The 20,327-nt window shown below is 40.1% G+C and overlaps 1 protein-coding gene across 9 annotated transcripts in view; it reads right to left on the reverse strand.

The window, feature by feature from the left end:
• Positions 1–2,456: 2,456 nt before the first annotated feature.
• UPF3B (UPF3B regulator of nonsense mediated mRNA decay) overlaps positions 2,457–20,327 on the reverse strand; it is a 42,198-nt gene continuing 24,327 nt past the window's right edge. For 3 of the 9 annotated variants that reach the window (XM_082377298.1, XM_082377297.1, XM_082377300.1), the window contains 10 exons: positions 16,324–16,430; positions 16,043–16,149; positions 12,362–12,460; positions 10,950–11,060; positions 9,873–9,916; positions 9,223–9,405; positions 8,780–8,818; positions 6,751–6,911; positions 6,121–6,415; positions 2,457–3,461 (listed from right to left, as the gene is read on the reverse strand). In XM_082377298.1, the coding sequence (XP_082233424.1) occupies positions 3,312–3,461; positions 6,121–6,415; positions 6,751–6,911; positions 8,780–8,818; positions 9,223–9,405; positions 9,873–9,916; positions 10,950–11,060; positions 12,362–12,460; positions 16,043–16,149; positions 16,324–16,430 (1,296 nt within the window). In that variant the 3' untranslated portion in view covers positions 2,457–3,311. Of the gene's footprint in view, positions 3,462–6,120; positions 6,416–6,750; positions 6,912–8,779; positions 8,819–9,222; positions 9,406–9,872; positions 9,917–10,949; positions 11,061–12,361; positions 12,461–16,042; positions 16,150–16,323; positions 16,431–17,322; positions 17,648–20,327 lie in introns of those variants that run through there. The other 6 variants (XM_082377302.1, XM_082377301.1, XM_082377299.1 and 3 more) reach the window with 4 other exon arrangements.

A 20,327-nucleotide genomic window follows, 5' to 3' on the forward strand; every position in this document is an offset into this window, starting at 1 on the left:
AAGGGGGTGTGGTTCCTGATTTTGAAGGCATGAAAGCCTCATGAATGCCCAAGCCACTCCCTTTTCACTGCCCTGGAGGTAGCTATTCCCACTGCCCTCACTCCTTGAATTCCTCCTGCCTACTTCCCTTAGCATCGCTTCTCTCCACCAGAGCAGCAAACTCTCCAGGGCTGTTAGCATCTGGAGGGTGGGGACCTTGTTCACAACTGTGGCTTTAGTGCCAACACATAGGAGGTGCTTGATGAATGTTCAGATATCCAGTGTCTGAGCTGTCTCCATCCTGTCTTTATTTCCAAAGAAATCAAACCTGTGTCCGAAGAAGGCAAAAATGGAATCAACTGCTTAGCAGGAGGGAGGGCCCTCCTGCAGTCTCAGCAGTTTGTCTGGTTTAGGGATTTTCTTCAGCAACACCTGGCAGCTTAGGGGCAGGAGACTCCCACCCCAGGCCGTCACCACAGCCCCTCTCACATGGTGCATTGTGCCCTGGTTATTTCTGGTCGTCTCTTGACACCACTGGCCCATGGTTCCTCAAGGACAAGGACTTGAGCCCTTGAACCCCAGGGCCTCCGCACAGTCCGTGACTAGTAAATGTTAAGTGAATACATAAGTGAATGGAAGAAATTTAAGAGGGGGTGGGGAGGGGCTTCCCTGGTGGCGCAGTGGTTAAGAATCTGCCTGCCAATGCAGGAGACACGGGTTCGAGCCCTGGTCCGGGAAGATCCCACATGCCGCGGAGCAACTAAGCCCGTGCGCTACAACTACTGAGCCTGCGCTCTAGAGCCCGCGTGCCTAGAGCCTGTGCTCTGCAATAAGGGAAGCCCCCACTTGCCACAACTAGAGAAGGCCCACATGCAGCAACGAAGATCCAATGCAGCCAAAAATTAATTAATTAATTAAAAGAAAAAAAAAGAGGGGGTGGGGAAGTGTGGTTTAACGAGTTGGACTGGGCAGCAAGTAGAACAAGAGAGGGAGGTACTGACATGAAAACAGCTGTGAGAGGGCTGGCAACGGGCCCCAGGCTGGGTACAGAGGCAAGTGATGCCAACTCATGACTGATGGTTCTGGGGTGATGCTTCTCCTAAGCTGCCAAGAGGTTCCCTTTTCACCTGCCTTCTCAGGAAACCTACACTAGTGGTTATCACTTCCCCTGGGTATTCATCCTTTCTCAGTTCTTTCCTTTTGGCTTCTAAACGTGCTTTAGTATTTCTCATATTAAAAAAAATCCTTCCCCAATACCCTTTATCATCGCCATTTTTTCACTGCCAAACTTCTCTGAAAAGTTGTCTATGCTGTTTCCATTCTCAGCCCAGTCTGGCTTTCATTCCTTATCATTCCAGGTCATCAATGATTTGTAAGTCACTGAATCCCATGGCCTTTTTTAAAAAAAATATTTTTTGGCTGTGCCACATGGCAGGTGGGATCTTAGTTGACAGATCAGGGATCGAACCCTTACCCCCTGCAGTGGAAGTGTGGAGTCTTAACCACTGGACCGCCAGGGAAGTCCCCCCATGGCCTTTTTTCAGGCATCACACTTGACCTTCCAGCAGCATCCAACCCTGATGGCCACACCCCTTCTTCATTCTTATCCTTGGGTTAGGTAATATAATACCAGTGTTCTGGTTTTTCACCTGCTCTCTGGCTACTCCTTTTCTGTCTTTATAGATACATTTCCTTACTTGTATAGTATCCTTAGAGTTCTTTAAGGCTGGGCCTTAGGTCTGTTTCTGTTCTTTCTCTACTCTCTCCCCCTAAGTGATTAAATCCAGGCCCATGGCTTCAATGATCACCTAAAAATAGATGAATTCCAAACCTGTATCTCTAGCCCAAATCTCTTCTGTGAGCTCCAAGACCTGTATATCCAACTGCCCCCATCTCCACTTCCCACCTGCCACTCACCCCTCACTGTCACATGGTTTCTGCCTCACCAGTTCACGCGTGCCTCAATACTGCCAAATCCAGTGAACAGTGCACATTTCTTATCTTCCTTAATCTCTCTGTGGCATGGGACACTGCCAGCCATTCTCCTCCTTGAAAATACCCCTTCCCTTATGCCGGTACTCTCTCCCAGTTGAGGACCATTCTCTTTCAGTCACCTTCGATGGCTCTTCCTCTTTACCTGCCTCTTGGGCTACTGGTTTCTAAAAGCTGAGTAAACATAAAGCAGTGACTTATAAAGTAAAGGCAAACTGACATCACATTAGAGAAGCTGGCAGCATGGAAACGAAGCAGCAGCTCAAGGATGTTGTCCAGACATTTTGTTTCTTATGGAACAAGAGTGGTGAACCATGATTTGGTCTTCTTGGTGAGCAAAATATAGGCATAGTGCTAGTGAAGGTAGTAACAAATATCATTCATCCACTTTCAAAATTCCCAAAAGGTTAATTAAGTATCAAAAGTTTAATTTCTCAAAACTAACAGCTATTTTATAAAGTTAATAAACACACTTAGCTTCGTACTTGAGTGATGTTGATATTTATTGGCATCGACTGCAAAACAAGCTAAGAATAAAAGTTGCTATTTAACAGGAACAAATATTGGTGCAGTTTCCTTCCTGGAGACGGTAGGCACTCAGCTTATGAGACCTAAGATAAAACAAAGACTGGATTGTCAAGCACCAACTAAGGGTTAAACTTTAGTAATATAAAAATTGCTAAAGGCAAAAGGAGATGTTAAAAAAGTTTTTTTTATGCTAAGCTCACGTAAGCAAACAAAAAACTAAAACTAACCCTAAAACTTTAGGACATAGGATATAGACATGACATGACTATTTAAATTTTTGCAGAAGCGAAAATCTGTTATATCCTTCACTGTACTTGTATTGCAATTACATGCTTGTTGCTTCTACACTACACAAAGTCAACAGTTATCACCAACAATGACTATAACTAGATCTGAACAAGACTTCAAAGTGACTCTGCTCCACTGAAATTAAGAAAATTCAATCCAGGATTAACAAAACCTTTTGATTTTAGAGCCAGTTCCCGTATCTTCTTCTCGTGTCATACCTAATTAAGTCCTCTCTTGACATTTCCTGCCTGCAAATTGCAATGTATGTCCTCTCCCTCAGCTTTGTCGGACACTTTAAAATTAATTTGTAGGAACTGCATGAAAAATGAAATTGTACTTCCAATCGGAGCGTGCAAGCGGGGTCCTGCTTTGACGCAAGACACACTCCTCTGCAGTGTACCCCACCAGCACAGCGACCCCCTTTCTCTCTCTCTATTCCTTCGCCCTGAAGGCACTTCTGGATTGCTTAATTCGTGCTCTTTGGCTGCCTAGACAGTCAGGACACCTAAGGCCATTTGGACCTGTCACTCCTCGCTTCCTTCTTTTCTATGGCTAATACCACTTTCCTGCTTTTTTTCTATGGTTGAATCTCCAGACTTGGTGCTGTCATCATGGGGACAGAGTCGATTTCGGCTTCGAGCTCCTGGTTGGTAAAGCTGCATTGCTGGGCGATCCTAAAGTAAAATGAAATGTTAATGTTACAACATTGCTACTAAGCATTTACAGGGGATTTTCAGAGTCTTAAGTTATATATTGATATATACCAAAAAGAACCCACACAAGACCAAAAATGTGAGGGCACAGTACGTGACAGTAAGTGTCGATGGTTAATTTGCTTCAAACTGCCCGCTTCCTTTCCCCTATCTACAAAGAAAGACAACCGTTTCACTTTTTAAGCAGCAGTTAAAAATAAGTATTATTTTATATGCCTAGAGTAAATTTTTGATAAGGCTACTGCCTAATTTTCTTAACCATCTCAAGATGAACTGAATTAGCTTGAATAGTTTTTCCTTAGAAACCATGGCCACTGGCTATCTCTCTTCCCCATCAGTAAATTGACTTTAAAATGCACCACCACCTGAGAAAATTTTAGGAGTAAAAACAACAATAATAAAGAATGCAAAGTCTTAAATGAAGACCTCCCTGAAGTTATGAGCTCAGACCCCTGTAACTTAGCACAAATATGACTGTCTGTTAATTCAGGTTTAACAAGGTAACCGCCTAGCTTGAGACTCCCTAGGTGGCACTTTAGATCTCAGGTTCCTAAATAATCCTCAATAAAGTCACCAGGTACCCCTCAGTTCAAGTAATGTGTTTGGTTATGACAATATGGCCTTGGAAAACTTAAATGTATAGGCCTTTTTTCAACTTCAATAAAACACGACATGAGCCTTCCTTGCCCTTTCTCTCTGACATATGAAAGTTAGCCTTAAAGCATTATTCCCAAGTGAATAATTCCAGCAAAATATTTCACTATTTTAACAAGATGAAACGTTAAAACAAATGAGACTGCTGCGTAGCACTTAAAGAAACAGATGATGGGGCGCCTACTGTGCAAAGATGGGACAATTTAACCATCAACAAGGACAATAACTGATAGTAACAAGTTGGAGTACACCAAATATTTCTAAATCCACAAGTTCTTAAAGACTAAACAGAACAAAGCTCATGGATAGCCCCTACAAGTTGCTGGGACACCAACTCATTACTCTGAATACTGTAAATAAAGGGAAAGGATCAAGTGTTTTTCTTGCCTTTCCCCCACCTTATGAAATAACGCATCTAAACAAAATTATTAGGAGAAAGGCTGATAAAAAATTTTATAATATTTGGATCAGGCTTACAATACGTGAACTAATTGATCAGTTGTTTTTCCAACTTTTTATCTTAAAAAATTTTAAATCTATAGAAATGTTGCCAAACTTGTACAACAAATACCTAATACCCTTCTCCTAGATTCACGATGGTTAACATTTTGTCACATGTGCCTTTTCCGACTCTAGTGTGTGCAGGCATACACGTATATAGACACATTATATTTTTGCAGAACCATTTGAGAGTAAGTGCAGACATCATGACCCTTCATTGCTAAATATTTCAGCTTGTGTATCTTAAGAGCAAGGACATCCTATCACATAACCATAATATGATTACTACTGATCAATCTTATCATCACAATAAAAGGACACCCAGACATTGTATGCTTCCTGATATGATGCAGTAGGAACTGCACAACACCACCTATCAAGTATTCTTGCCAACAATTGCGTCTGAATATATTCAGGCCTCTAGATGAGGGGCCACCTGTTTTTGTGAATAAAATTTGATTGGCACACAGCCAGGCTTATTCTTTTACATGTTGTCTATGCCTACTTTCCTACAAAGCTTACTGGTTGTGACAGAGACCACATGGCCCACAAAGCCTGAAATATTTACCATCTGGCCCTTGACAGAAAAAATTTGCTGACCCTGCTCTAGATATGACTACTGGTTTTCAAGGAAACATAGAAGGTAGAGGAACATGTTAAATGATACCACAGGGATGTAATTAGACAATCTGGACTGTTAGAAGCTCTGCAGGGCAAACTGGATTCTGCAACAAATAAATGGTAGGAAAACAAGAGGAGGAGGAATTGTTTAGATTAAAAGAGACTTAAGGGAACATTTCAAGCAAATACAATTTGTGGACCTTGTTTAGAGCCTATAAAAAAGATGTTAATGAGACAATTGGGAAAATCTGAACACTGAGTAGGTAGGATGCTAAGGAGTTATTGTCAGTTTTGGTTTTTTTTCTGGTGTGAAAATGCTACTAGGGTTATTTTGTTAAGAAAAAGAGTCTTCGGGACTTCCCTGGCAGTCCAGTGGTTAAAACTCCACACTTCCACTGCAGGGGGTACGGGTTCGCTCTCTGGCTGGGGAACTAAGATCCTGCATGGTGCCTCGGGGCGTGGCCAAAAAAACAAAGTCTTTACTCTTAATATTGACGTATTTAAAGAAGAAATTATCTGTCTAGGATTTGCTTGAAAATAATCCAGTAGGAGTAAGATAGGCTAGAGTAGAAAGAAGATTGGCCATGAGGTGATAATTGCTGAAGCTGGGTGATGGGTACATCACATTATTCCTCTGTTCTCTCTACTTTTGTGTGTGTTTGAAATACATACACAATCTTATTAACAATAAGTTAATAAAAGGACCCCACCAAGACTGAAAAGGTGCAGATAGTTAAAGTTCCCCTAAAATTCTATAATGAACAACGAGCTAGCCCTTTCCTTTATACTTGCAGGAAAAGAAAAAAAAAATCCTCATGAAAATAAGTTTAACGAAAAGCAGCACCTTGTTTCTTATGCGATCTCTCTTAACCACTTCCTCTTTCTTTTCAGTTTTTTCTGAGCTGCCTACTGGTTCTGTACTTTCAGGCTTCTTTCCTTTATCCCGAAGGGCTTCTTTCTCTTTTTTCATTTCTTCTTCCTTTCTTTTAAAAGCCTTCTCTTTCTCATAGCGCTCCTTCTGCCTGCGGCGCTCTTCCTCCTGCCGCTTCAGCCTCTCTCTTTCCCGCAGTATGCGCTCTTGGTCTCGTTCATAATCCCGCTCCCTCTCCCTGTATTCTCTGCCACTCTCATCTTCAGGTCTGCATGAAAAACAAATCTGAGAATGCACCCTCAAAGCTCTTCTAATCACAAATGCAGGAACATTCTGATCCTGACTTGGCCACTACAATGAGGTTGAACTTTTGGAGCAGAATTTTTAAAAAAATACTAGTATTTTGAAAAACAATTCAAAAAAACCCCCAAAGTCATTCACCCAGATTAAGATACTAAAATATATGAAACCTGTCCTCCTCATCCCCCTACACCTCATAAAACCAAGTATCTTGATTCAGGTACAAGTCCAGAAAGTAGCAGTAAAACTAGCACCTAGAAACATATCGAAAACAAATGTACCAAAGAGCCCTCGACTACCGACCTCTTAGGCTTTTCATCTTTAAATTCACCATCAGAACGTTTGGGCAATGGACAACTCTGCCCACTGGCTCTTTCATCACTCAGATTCTCTTTGTCCAATTTCTTGGCCTTTTCTCTTTTGTCCAATTCTTTTTCATCGCCTTTTTCTGGCTTCTTGAGCAGCTTTAAAGAGAACAAATTTAAGTTTATTTTGAAGGGTGGGACATTGTCTTCTGATTCTACCAAAGAAAATAATATACTAAATATTTTCAATTTAGGCTATAGAAGGCCCCCGTCTCTGCAGGTACTCGTAAACTTTCAGGTGAACAACTAGTGCACGAGAGCAGTAATTTGCTAAAAGGACGCTATTAATGTGAAAGTGTTATCCACTCAAATGAAGTGGTTTAATCACTTTGTGGCAATAGGATCAAGACTCCTTTGGCTTAAATGGGTCAACCTTTAAGTAGACCAACGTACACTTTCAAGTATGCCTTCTGTAGCCCAGAATGTTGGCATGCATGTTGGCATAACTTGATAGGAAAATATGGTATGAATTTAAAATGCTAAGCAGATCATTACTGTTGGACTATTTTTACATAGTAATTACAATGACAAATACCTTGGTCACCAAAGGAGAGATCCATTGCAGGAATAATTTTGCCTTGAGTCTGAGAGTAGTTACATACTTATGATGGTACAATCATATTATCATTAGAGATGAAAAGCAAAAATTATTTGGCATTTGATTTAAAAATCCAAATACCTCATACAGTGGAACTGTGAAGTTCCATCTCTACTGAATAGGAATTCTGCTCAATGTCCTATATATGACAGAATGCAATTCTAAAATAAAAGTGGTTTATAAAGTCCAAATTGCTAACAAAAATTTCTTTCTCATGCCACTGCTATAAATCTCTATAGAATACCCCCAAGTGTTGGATATTCAGAGAGATTTTTAGGCAAAATAGAAGAATTTCAAGTCTCAGAGTGAAGGCATCATAGAAAGTTTCATCTCAGGGTGAAGGCATCATACAAGCCACCAAGCAAAAGGCAAAGCACCACAAGACTTAAGCATGAAGTATTTCAGCACACAGACAACCACTGCAAATGGTGAGTCCAAACTGGACACTAAGAAGGCACCAGTGTAAAGTGAGGATACCATGTGCAGGTTTCATTGGAAGTGTTCTTATTTCTCTAATGAACATCTTTGTTAGAAGCCAAGATGTTCATTACTCTAATAAGAACATTAACGGATATCTCTAGCATGGCTGGCTCTACCTTCTGCCTTGCTGACAGTTAGAAATAGCAAGTCAAGTCACTTGTGGCATGGCGGACAGAGAAGTCGCTAGAAGGAATTAAGATGGGAACCTCCCCACACTGCCGCCAAGCCCCTTATCACCAATAATGAGTCCTGGAGAGCCTAGGGGAACCCTAGCCACATGAACGGCTGAATTTTGAGGAGGTAAAAGGAGACCCTGCCATCATCTCTGTGAGATTTTCTCTGACTTTCTCTGAAGTACTATGTACGAGTACTTCCCCAGGAAGTTCGCTGAAGCAAGGGCTGCCAAGCCATGCCCTCAGAAGGGAAGTAGCAAGGCTGGGATCTTTCTATAGGTTTTCCTCTTCCTACATGCAATATATTAATCAGAATCTGCTGCTCACAGATTCCCAGGTAGATGCAAGAAGGTAACATGGGGAATCCTGTGAGAGGGGAAAGGACGTAATGCAGGGGGTATATCCCTAGTACTCCCACAAGGCAGCCAGTTATGAGAGGCATATAAAAAGAAGAGAAGGGAAAGAGCTCTTTAGGCATGGTTGTCCTCTAGCTGTATATTGTTGAAGCTCCTGGGTACACAGCAGAGCATCAGCAAGTCATCTGAGCTTCCTTCTAAAGTAGGAATTTAAAATGGCTCAGCTTTTAAGAAGACTTAGGTCAGTCTGAAGGGGTTTTCTACAGGTAACACTACCACCACCACCAAAAGGACTTATTAACTAAAACCTGTGTGTGTGACATGATACTAGGTGCTCTGTATCATGTACTTGGTCCTTACATTTTTCTGATTCACAGCTTGTAACAGAAACCTGTGTACCTGAGGACAGTGGAAAACAAACAGATGAGGCAACTTCATGTATCAAAAATGAAGGAAAAGCTGAATATAACCCGTAATTCATGCCAGCCAGCCCTAAGCCCTTATTTATGAAGAACTGAGAAAATAATAATCCAAAATTGAACATTTTCAATGATTAAAAATAACACAGATCTGCACTGAATACCATGTAAACTACTTAATCTTTTAAATTATTTTAAATTAAAAGAATAATACTATTACTATTATAGGAAAGACTTCTGTTGATTCACTCCCCCCCCAAAAAAAGACAAAAACAAAACCAAAAAAACTGTTTACACCAACACAAGATGCATGCATATTTGAAGAAGTAGATACAGTACATGCAATTTTCAGCAACATGCAGTCAGTTTAAGTTATTTTCATACCTTAATCTTTGGTTCATCCTTTAATTTGTCCCTTTCTGGAACTCTGTCTATCTTCTTTAGCTTTTCTATATCTTTCCTTTTTCGTTTCTCTTCTTCTTTCCATTTCCTCCTCTCTTCTTCTCTTTGTCTTTTTCTTTCTATTTCTCGCCTCCTTCTTTCTTCTCTCTTTTCTTCTCTCATCCTCTAGAAAGAAACATCAACACAAACCTTCAAACAAGATAACTGCCACCAAAAACTTAGTCTTGAAGGTATGGTGGGCACCCACTTAACTGTATCATCTTTCCTTCCCATTTTCTATCTCCTTAACCCCCTCCCCACCCCATTCAAAATATGAGAGAGAATAAAGACCAGGGCCTGCTAATATCAGAGTCTCCTACTGCTGCCTTACTACATTATCCAGAGGCTTTCAGGAAATCAAGAGAGTGTCTCTGGAGCAAGCTAAGGACTCCCTGGTTTTGCAGAGTGAATCTTTGGTCCAACAACCAGAGTGAAGGAGAGGGCCAGAGAGTGAGGCCAATGAGCCAAATCTTTAAAGAATAATGGCAGAAAAAGCAGCTATCTCTCCTATAGGATCCCAATGCTCTTATATTCACAGAATGCAAACCAATGAAATAGAAGTATTGAGAGAACTATAAAAACAAAAGGTTTACCTGCTTGTTTTTCAGGAAGCTCAAAAGTGGGGTTGTCTTTTTAGCTACATAAATGTAAACAGATTATTAATAATACTTAATCAACCCCTAGAAAGGATTCCGTTTTCTGACATTCCCTGCCAACCACCCAAGGTGGGAAAACTACACTCCTTAAACAGTAAGTTCACAACTATATTATTGGAAAGAAGTTTCACAGTATTCTATTTCGATTCTGAAGGTTTAAAATAATTTTTTAAAAGTTAAGAAATTCAAATTAAAACAATGAAACAATTATTAAAAAGAGCAATTCCCAGTCAGTGAGAATAAAGTGCAAGGGACATTCTCTTGTTTTATAGATGGGAGTATAAATTTGCTCAACCAGGAAGAAACTGGGGTAAGGGGCTAAAAATATCTAATACTTTTGACCCCATAATTCTACTTCTGGGAATTTATTCTATGGAAAGTATTGGAGATGGGCTTATACTATGCATCCATTAATAAAAACCAAGTTTTAGAAGAATATTTAATTCATTCTTCAATATTCTGAACAATGCTATCTAACCTTGTAGCTAGCTTTTTGAAAAGCATACTTCCTTCCTAGGATAAATTCCTAGGAGTGGAAATCCTGGGTCAGAGGCTATGCTTATGTTTAGAGCTGATATAGTAGTGACAACTTACTACTAAAACCAACATCCAAGCTAGAATTTCTCAACTGGTTTTCAATTTTGCAGTAACTAACTTCATTTTTTGACATTTTCAGGTCAAAATTTTTTTTAGGAATATGAGCTTATTACTAGAAAACACCAATTGATTTTCAAAGGCTTACCAACATCTTAAGGTCCCATATGAGTCTTCAAACTTTTTATACTTCTGTTACATTTGTGTGGCACTAAATAAGTCAGAATTTTTCCCACCTTATCAATGCATTCTCATAATCCTGTGAGGCAGGTATTATCTGCACTTTATAGTAGAACAAACAGAGTCTTAAAGAAGTCAGTGCCTTTCCCATGGTCAAACAGCTAGCAAGTGACAGAACTGGGAGTCTGACAGGTCTTCTGATGAAAAAGCTGTTACCCTTAATTCCTTTTGCCCACTTACCTATTAATTCTCTATTTTTTGCTTCTATTTCCTCTAGCAGTGTCTCTGGAGTAGATGTCATTTTCTCATTATCTGCAGCATAACTTTCCAAAAATTTTCTATATTCTGGATCTAAATAATTATTTAAGTAAATAGAAAATATAGCAGACTTTAAACAAAATAGGAAATATTATCTATGGGAGAACTGAAAGCTATAGTTATGGGACCTTCAGAGACTATCATGTATAGCATGTAAGCAGTTTCTGCATCAGTACACCTCACTTTAATTAAACTCAGCATATGAAAATTGGGTGTTCTAAACAGATAAATGAGGGCAGATGTCCTAGATGTGGCACTAGAGGTGATGGTAACTTCTGGAATTCTTTCCTAGATGCCTCCGACATCAGAAAGGGTAACACATCTGAGTCATTACGTTGTATCTGGAGCATGTACTGTGGAGCATGTCACTTGATCTAGTCTTCATGGTCTGAATCTATGATACAATCAATAAGCAGCTGTGTGTTGAGTCTTTTCTGTGTTTTCCTTATAAAATACCCATTATAGTAATAAATAATGGAAACCAAACTAGTTGATTCTAAAATGCCAATCTGACATAAAATATTGCAGCTAAGTCCTTAGCCAACACAACCACATTACAGAGATCTCAAAATCTGGATCCAGTTTACCGTAAATGGCAATTATTTTAGTTTTTTAGTTCCAGTATTTCAGTTCAATGTAATTACTATGTGTGCAGTTAACTGCATATTCAAAGCCTAGAAAACAGGACTGGCCACTACAGATACTTTATATTAAGTTACTCAAGTATAGAAATTTTTCCATCACAGCTCTCAATGATAACTCTTCCTCTTTATAAAAATGGAAACCAAAAGTCAAATAAATAATCATAAAAATGGTAAGAGGCCTCAAGTTGTAATTTGAAACATCTGATTTTTTCCCATTGTCTTCTAATGAATATATCTAAGGTGATTTACTACTCAACAGTCAAAATATATTGCTTAATGGTGAAGGGATGAAAAGCCATTAGCCAAAGAGAGTGAAAACTAGAGGAAACCCACCTCCATTCTAACAAGCAAAGCTTTCATCAGTGAATTACATTTCTCATGAACTTTATTTCCTATGTTTTCTTAATTTAAAAGATTGGAATCCACTTAATTCCCACAAAGGTAATATTTTTAAAAAACCCATGGCCCTACTATATATACAACACAGGGAACTCTACTCAATATTCTGTAATAACCCATATGGGAAAAGAACCTGAAAAAGAATGAATATATGTACATGTATAACAGAATCACTTTGCTGTACACCTGAAACTAACACAACATTGTAAATCAACTATATTCCAATATAAAATAAAAATTAAATTAAAAAAAACATGGCATTAGCATTACATAACTAGAGCTATACTGTACCATCATCGATAGTCCCAACTTTAGTATCTCTTTTCTTAGTCTTCTTTTTTGCAGCTTTTTGAAAAGGTGCAAATTCTACTATGGCAGGATATTCCTGACCTGTTTAGAAAAAATAGCATACTTGTTGTAAGAAAGAAAATGTCAAAAGTGGATACAAGAGACTCAACCCACCACTCTCTAGGCCTCCTTTGATGACAGTGGTCTGAATAGGTCTCCCAACAGGCATAAATCACATTGGCACAACTAAAATCAACATGTTACCAAAGGAGCCCCCAGTTCATACTGATAACTTAGTGAAAAGATATGGGAGGGAATTAAAATACTCATTTAAATTCAACTTCTAAAGTGTGATATTGTGATATGTGGGGGAAAAAAATCTACAAACTAATTTTCATTTAAAAAATATATCAGAGGGAATTCCCTGGCAGTCCAGTGGTTAGTACTCGGCACTTTCATTGCAGGGGCCTAGGTTCAATCCCTAGTGGGGGAACTAAGATCCTGCAAGCCATGAAGCATGGCCAAAACAAACAAACAAACAAACAAACAAAAAAACCAGACTACAATACTGATTATACAGGGGTATAAATATGTCAAAAGTCACCAAATGCACACATAAAATGGATGCATTTTAATATGTAAATTATACCTTAATAAAATTGATATTTTATAAGTGTGAAAATATACATCAGAAATCTCTAGAACAGGTAAAGCTATAGAGATAGAAAGTAGGTTAGGGCTTCCCTGGTGGCGCAATGGTTAAGAATCCACCTGCCAATACAGGGGACATGGGTTCGAGCCCTGGTCTGGGAAGATCCCACATGCCGCGGAGCAACTAGGCCCGTGAGCCACAACTACTGAGCCTGCGCGCCTGGAGCCTCTGCTCCGCAACAAGAGAGGCCGCAATAGTGAGAGGCCCGCACACTGTGATGAAGAGTGGCCCCCGCTCGCCGCAACTGGAGAAAGCCCTCGCACAGAAACGAAGACCCAACACAGCCAAAAAAAATAAATAAATATAAATAAATAAAATTAATAAAAAAAAAAATGTTCAAAGGACTCGAATAGACATTTCTCCAGAGATGGTATACAAATGGCCAATAAGCAAATGAAAAGATGCTATGTGCTCAAGCATATGAAAAGATTAAGCTATTACCTCACTAATCATTAGGGAAATGCCAATCAAAACCACAATGAAATATCATCTTATACCTGTCAGAATGATTACTATTAAAGGGGGAAAAAAACCCAGAAAATAGCAAGTGTTGGCAAGGACATGGCGAAATTAGAACCTTCATGCATTGCTGGTGGGAATATAAAATGGTGCAGCCACTATGGAAAACAGTATGGTGGTTCCTCAAAAAAATTAAAAATAGAATTACAATATGACCCCGCAATTCCACTTTTGGGTATGTATTCAAAAGAAGTGAAAGCAGAGACTTGAACAGATGTTTGTACATTCATAGCAGCATTATTCACAATAGCCAAATGTCCCTCAACAGATGAATGGATAAAGAAAATGAAGTATATACATACAATGGAAAAGGAGATTCTGACACATGCTACAACATGGATCAACCTTGAGGACATTATGCTAAGTGAAATAAGCTAGTCACTAAAAGTCAAATACTATGATTCCACTTATATGAGGTACCTAGAATGGTCAACTTCATAGACAGAAGGGTGGTTCATAGAGGTAGAATGTAGTTGCAAGAGGCTGGGGGAGGGAGAAATGGGGAGTTGCTTAACAGGCAGAGTTTCAGTCTTACAAGAAGAAGTTCTAGAGATTGGTTGCAGAACAATGTGAATGTACTCAACACTGCTGAACTGCACATTTAAAAATGGTTAAGATGGTAAATTTTATTTGTGCATTTTACCACAATTTTTAATAATGCAAAAAAACAAAAAAAGCAATGAGGTAATGATACATACTATAACATGGATGAACCTTGAAAACATACTAAGTAAAAGAGGCAGTCACAAAAGGCCACATATTGTATGATTCAGTTCATATGAAATGTCCAGAATAAGGAAATCCATAGTTAGTAGATCAGTGGTTGCCAGGGTCTAGGGGGAGAGGATAACGGGAGATGACTGCTAATGAATACAGGATTCTTTTTGAAGTGATAAAAACATTTTGGAATTACATAGTGGTAATGGTTACAAAACTTGTGAATATACTAAAAACCATTGAATTTTATGGTATGTGAGTTATATCTCAATTAAAAAAAAAAACCCCAAGTGACTACTGGAAAAATACACCAGATCCCTGCTATAGAATAATGTCATACAAGGTATAAAATTCCATCCTTAGATCTTTGGCATGTAAACATAAGCCAGGATAAATTACTAGAATTGACCATTAGGCATCACAAAGCAGTCACACAGGAAACAAGATTTTAGAAATCCTAGTGAATGCAGAATCATATTACCTTAATAATTGATATATTTGAGAAGGAACAGATAAACCAGACTGAAACAGAAGGAAATTGTGGAAGACAGGCTGAAAAAAACAGAAGTGAGGCCAAACTATGGAAGATGCTGACTACCAGACTAAGGAATTTGGACTTTTGTTCACAACTGCTATCTTAAGTCACTATTTTCAAAAAGATTAATTTCATGGCAATATAAGACTAAATTATACAGAAAGTGGAAAAAAATGGAAACTCCTATAAGGTTAGAGACTGGTTGTCTAAGCATTAGGTGATGAGGATATAAAGTGTGAAAGTATTACTAAGTCTAGATGAACAAGATATTAAAAAGCAATAAATTGACAGAATCCATCACTTGTTTAAATGTAAGGGATAAAAAAGAAAGGAAAAAAGTTAAACACAACTCAGATTTCCAGGAAATCACTGCTATCTACTGGAATAAACTTGGAGTGGAGAAGTAGCTGGTTTGAGGGGATTAATAAAAGCTGGACAAACACAGTAGCAATCCTTCAATTTTTACTGGCATATTCCCTGACAAAGATTTCCTTTTTACCAACTTTGAACTAATACTGAAAAAACATAACCTAACAAAAAGACACATCATTCACCTATGATTGCAAAGCCAAAAGAAAAGTGGCAAATGGAAGCTTGGACATTCTCTGGCTAAATGTTGCAAGCAGCAGATAATAAAATGAGAGTTAAGGCAGAAGTTTTTCTTCCCTATAAACTCCTGGATACAAAGTGGGAAATCATCAAGTTCAATGTTTTAATTATATACAACTTAGAAAGTTAAACAGTACTCCAACTGGCAACTATTGACATAAAGAATCTGACTTAAATAAGTGTTGGTCCTTGAAGCAAGATGAGAAGTAAATATTTAAAATTTGTCATACAAGTTTAAAGAGTCATTTATCAGTATCACTGTTGAAACTAGTAAATACTCAAAACAACAGATCATCTAATACTGGGCAAAAGAACAGTCACTGGAGGAGAAAACTGTGGCAATTTCATTCAGTTGATCAAACTACAGAAATAATAGGTTAATACAAATACCTGAGGACTGTAAAAAGTCATATTATCTATTTATAAGGCTGTCATAAGCTTATCAAATGTGTAAAACTCTTTAAATGTTGCTCATCCTATCACCCAGGATTTTAGAAACGCCATGAAGGCATCGAGAAAACACTGTGATACACACATTGTCTTAAACATACAAATGACAAAGAAACCAACCCCCTCAGTTAAAAGGACTTACCTTTATTGTCAAGGAATACATAACCATCGAAACGATCCCTGAACAAAATAATGTCCTCCTGGTTTTTAAAGTTGATGTATGCTCTGGCATACATATGAGGATACAGGCTGCAGGGAGGAAAGCAATTATGTCAATGTGCTTGCAGGTGTCTGACTGAATTACAAGTATGCATATATTAAAAAGATAGGCTCAAAAATCAAATGGAAAACATTAGTAGGATAAAAAAGAATGGAAGAAACCTTTTTCATTTACCCCCTCCCTCTTTTATTTATTTATTTTACCTAGTATCATTAGAAAAAAACTCAAAATAATCATGCTCAGGCATAGGCTGAAGATGTTCCTGAAGCTGCTCCTTGGTCAAAGTGGGCGGTAATCTCCGTATTACCACCTTAAGAAATGAATAAGGAAAATAAAATTAGTACAAATCAATTTTCTGTCATACCTGAATCACTGTCCCTGAAGAAAGTTGGCCTTTAAACGATGAGATCACTTATAAAAACCCAAGAGAATGTTCAGAAAGCTCAGAATGATTAGTCAAACATAACAGTAACGTAGTTTAAAAAAAACCCACAACTCTCAGAAAAGAGAACTGCCTGGAGCAAGGAAAGTCTCAGGTTCTGTTAACCCGAAGCCCCACAGTTTACTAGGTTTTCGCCTCATTTTCTATCACCCATTTTCAGTAGTGGTAAGAAATTAGTAAACCAACCCTGGTCTTTTGTGGGTGCCATGAATTCTTGATTTATTAATATTTCCCTACCACATCCAACACATCCTAAAATAAAATCCTTACTCAATCAGCATAAAGAATTCAAAATTCTAAGGAATACCACAAATTCCCTCATTGCTCCCCAAATAAGGATGCACCCGATCTGGCCCCCAGACCATAATATCCCCCACCCACCCACTCCCTCAACGAGCCTCTATTAATATTCCTATCACAAACTACTCCCACCCGTGATGGCCTCTTCACTATTCAATAATTCCCCTCCAATTCCTCATTCTTTTCACTATCGCTACCCCTCCCATTATAATCTCACAGCTCTGACCTAAACCCTTCTTGTCTGGGAATCCCCCCGCCCTCCCTCACTCCCATCCCGGGGCTCGGCGGGGAGGGGCTCCCACATTTCTGGCGAGTGGATGAGACAGGGTGATGCGATTTTCACTCAAGTAAAGAAACAGAGGAAGAGACTGGGAGAGGAAGAGGGCAGCCCCTTCCCAACCATCCTCCACGGGTGTTGGAACCGTCCCGCCCTCTCCTGGGCCCACAGCCGGCCAGACACCTTGCTCAACGCCTCTTTCTTCTCCTTGTTCCGATCCTGCTTATCTTCCCGTTTGATGCTGTCCCCCGAAGCCCCACAGACGCTGCCTGTGGCCCCCGGGGGAGTCAAGAGGGTTACTCGCTTCTCCTTAGGCCTATGCTCCTTCTCCTCCTTCATGGCCACGGTTTCGCTCCTCATCGCGGTAGCTCGGCCTAAACGCCACTACGCCGGCACCTAAAGACTCCCGGCCCACTCCGGACAGAGCTCCGCCCCCAACAGACGCCCCTAGTGATAACCGAAGCCCTGCTTTCCGTTGGGCCGCGCCAGGATCTCGCGAGACTTCAGGACGTCCGGCTTCTTTCAGTGGAAAGGTTGTAGCACCTGGTCTTAGCTTCCCGCCCGCGGAATCCCCGCACCGCCCAATCCCCTTGCGACCCAGACTCCCTCGGGGCAAGTCATTAGCAACTCCGCCATCTTGGCTGGGACGAGTATTTCACGGACTACAAATCCCGGCATACAAAGCACTTACTCGGGCTTCCCTGGTTGCGCAGTGGTTAAGAATCTGCCTGCCAATACAGGGTACACAGATTCGAGCCCTGGTCCGGGAAGATCCCACATACCGCGGAGCAACTAAGCCCGCGTGCCACAACTACTTAGCCTGCGCTCTAGAGCCCACGAGCCTACTGAGCCCACGCGCCACAACTACTGAAGCCCGCGCACCTATAGCTCGTGCTCCGCAACAAGACAGGCCACCGCAATGAAAAACCCGCGCATCGCAAGGAAGAGCAGCCCCCGCTCGCTGCCAACTAGAGAAAGCCCGCGGGCAGCAACGAAGACCCAACGCAGCCAAAAATAAATAAATAAATAAATAAATAAGCATTTACCCGCTTCTGGCCGGGAGATCTGGAGTCGTAGGTGTTTCAGGGTTCCTATTTGTAAGTAAATGGAATCCTTAATCTTGAAAGTGTAGTGTTTTTCAGATCTAAAGATACTTTCTGTGGGCTTTGTTTTCCTCAGATAAACCCGATGTTATCCAAAGTCTACCTCACTAGGGGAACGACTTGTATTTTCTATCATTGGTTGTGAAGTGTCCTTTCAGAGGCTTTAGAGTTTTTTTTCCTTATATTGATTAGGATTCAGACACTTAATAAACACGCACAGAACACTGACATTAAAGGATCATTATAACCAAAATGTATGAGATTTGTTTTCATCACCGTTTTTTTTTTAATTTTTTAAAAATTAATTTATTTATTTTTGGCTGTGTTGGGTCTTCGTTTCTGTGCGAGGGCTTTCTCCAGCTGTGGAGAGCGGGGACCACTCTTCATCGCGGTGCGCGGGCCTCTCACTATCGCGGCCTCTCCCGTTGCGGAGCACAGGCTCCAGACGCGCAGGCTCAGTAACTGTGGCTCACGGGCTTAGCTGCTCCGCGGCATGTGGGATCTTCCCAGACCAGAGCTCGAACCCGTGTCCCCTACATTGGCAGGCAGATTCTTAACCACTGCGCCACCAGGGAAGCCCTTCATCACCATTTTTAAAAGTAAAAGGAATCTATCATGGTACTGATGCCCCACAGGGAGGAGAAAATAAAATAAAACCCAACTTGCTTTAGATGGGATTGCCCCCCTTCCCGCTTTTAAAAAGGCTAGTTATGCATTATTTATAATAGCCCCAAACTGGAAACAACCCAAATATCTGTCAACTGGCTAATGCATAAACAAAATGTGGCACATCCATAGATCGAAATACTACTCAGCAATAAAAATGAACCGATACGTCCATCCACATGAGTGAATCTCAAAACGATTATGTTGAGTGAAAGAATCAGGACACAAAGAGAATACATGGTGTATGATCTCACTGATATGAAATTCCAGAAAAGGTAAAACTATAGTGAGAGAAAGCAGATCAATGATTGCCAGGGGGGTCCGGGGGTGGGGAGAAGGGATTGACTGCAGAAGGGCTCGACTGCAGAAGGGCTCCAGGGAACTTTTTGGAATTATAAAAAATGCTCTTTATCATGATTGTGGTGGTGGTTGCATGACTGCAGACATTTGTGTAAACTCATTGAATTGTACACTTAAAATTGGCAAATATTATTTCATGTAAATTATATTTTATTTAAATTCAGCCCCTCAGATTAAAAGAAATGCAAAATTTGAAAAATATTGCTTAGCAAAAGCCCCAGGGGGCTCCTCAGGAGAATGGAATGGAATCTGTCTCCTTCTCCAAACCCAAGAAAAATCTTTTTCCGTGGAGGAGCTGGTTAGTAGTGATCTTGAAGAGACAGCTGGCAGTGGAAGTCTTTACAAGAGGAAGAAATCTTTCCCCAAAAAGGAACCAATTAGTGACCCTAAAGAGGCAGGAAACAAGAGTGTCCCCAAGAAAAAGAGGAAATTCTCTTGTAAATGTCAAGTATTCTGTTTTGGGGTTTTTTAATGTTTTATTATACTTTGTTAAAAAGGAAAAATTGTACATTTTAGAATGTTTTTATGAGTAAATTTAATGTACTGAAAATTTTAAAAAAAGAAAAGAAAAAGAGGAAATTCTCTTCCAAGGAGGAGCCACTCAGCAGTGGACCTGAAGAGGCTGCTGCCAGCAAGAGCAGCAGCTTCAAGAAAAAGAAAAAGCTCCAAAAGCTGTCCCAGGGTGATTAGAATTGACATTTCCCTGGTGAGGCATACCTTGCAGAGATATTTCCCAACCTAAGCCTATATCTCAATAAAAAGAAAAATATTGGGCTTCCCTGGTGGCGCAGTGGTTGAGAATCCGCCTGCCAATACAGGGGACACGGGTTCGAGCCCTGGTCTGGGAAGATCCCACATGCCACGGAGCAACTGGGCCCGTGAGCCACAACTGCTGAGCCTGCGCGCCTGGAGCCTGTGCTCCACAACAAGAGAGGCCACGATAGTGAGAGGCCCGCGCACCGCGATGAAGAGTGGCGCCCACTTGCCGCAACTAGAGAAAGCCATCACACAGAAACGAAGACCCAACACAGCCAAAAATAAATAAATAAATAAATAAAT

This window comes from Balaenoptera borealis (assembly GCF_965194805.1).
Source record: "Balaenoptera borealis genome assembly, chromosome: X".
Classification (NCBI taxonomy): Eukaryota; Metazoa; Chordata; class Mammalia; order Artiodactyla; family Balaenopteridae; genus Balaenoptera; species Balaenoptera borealis.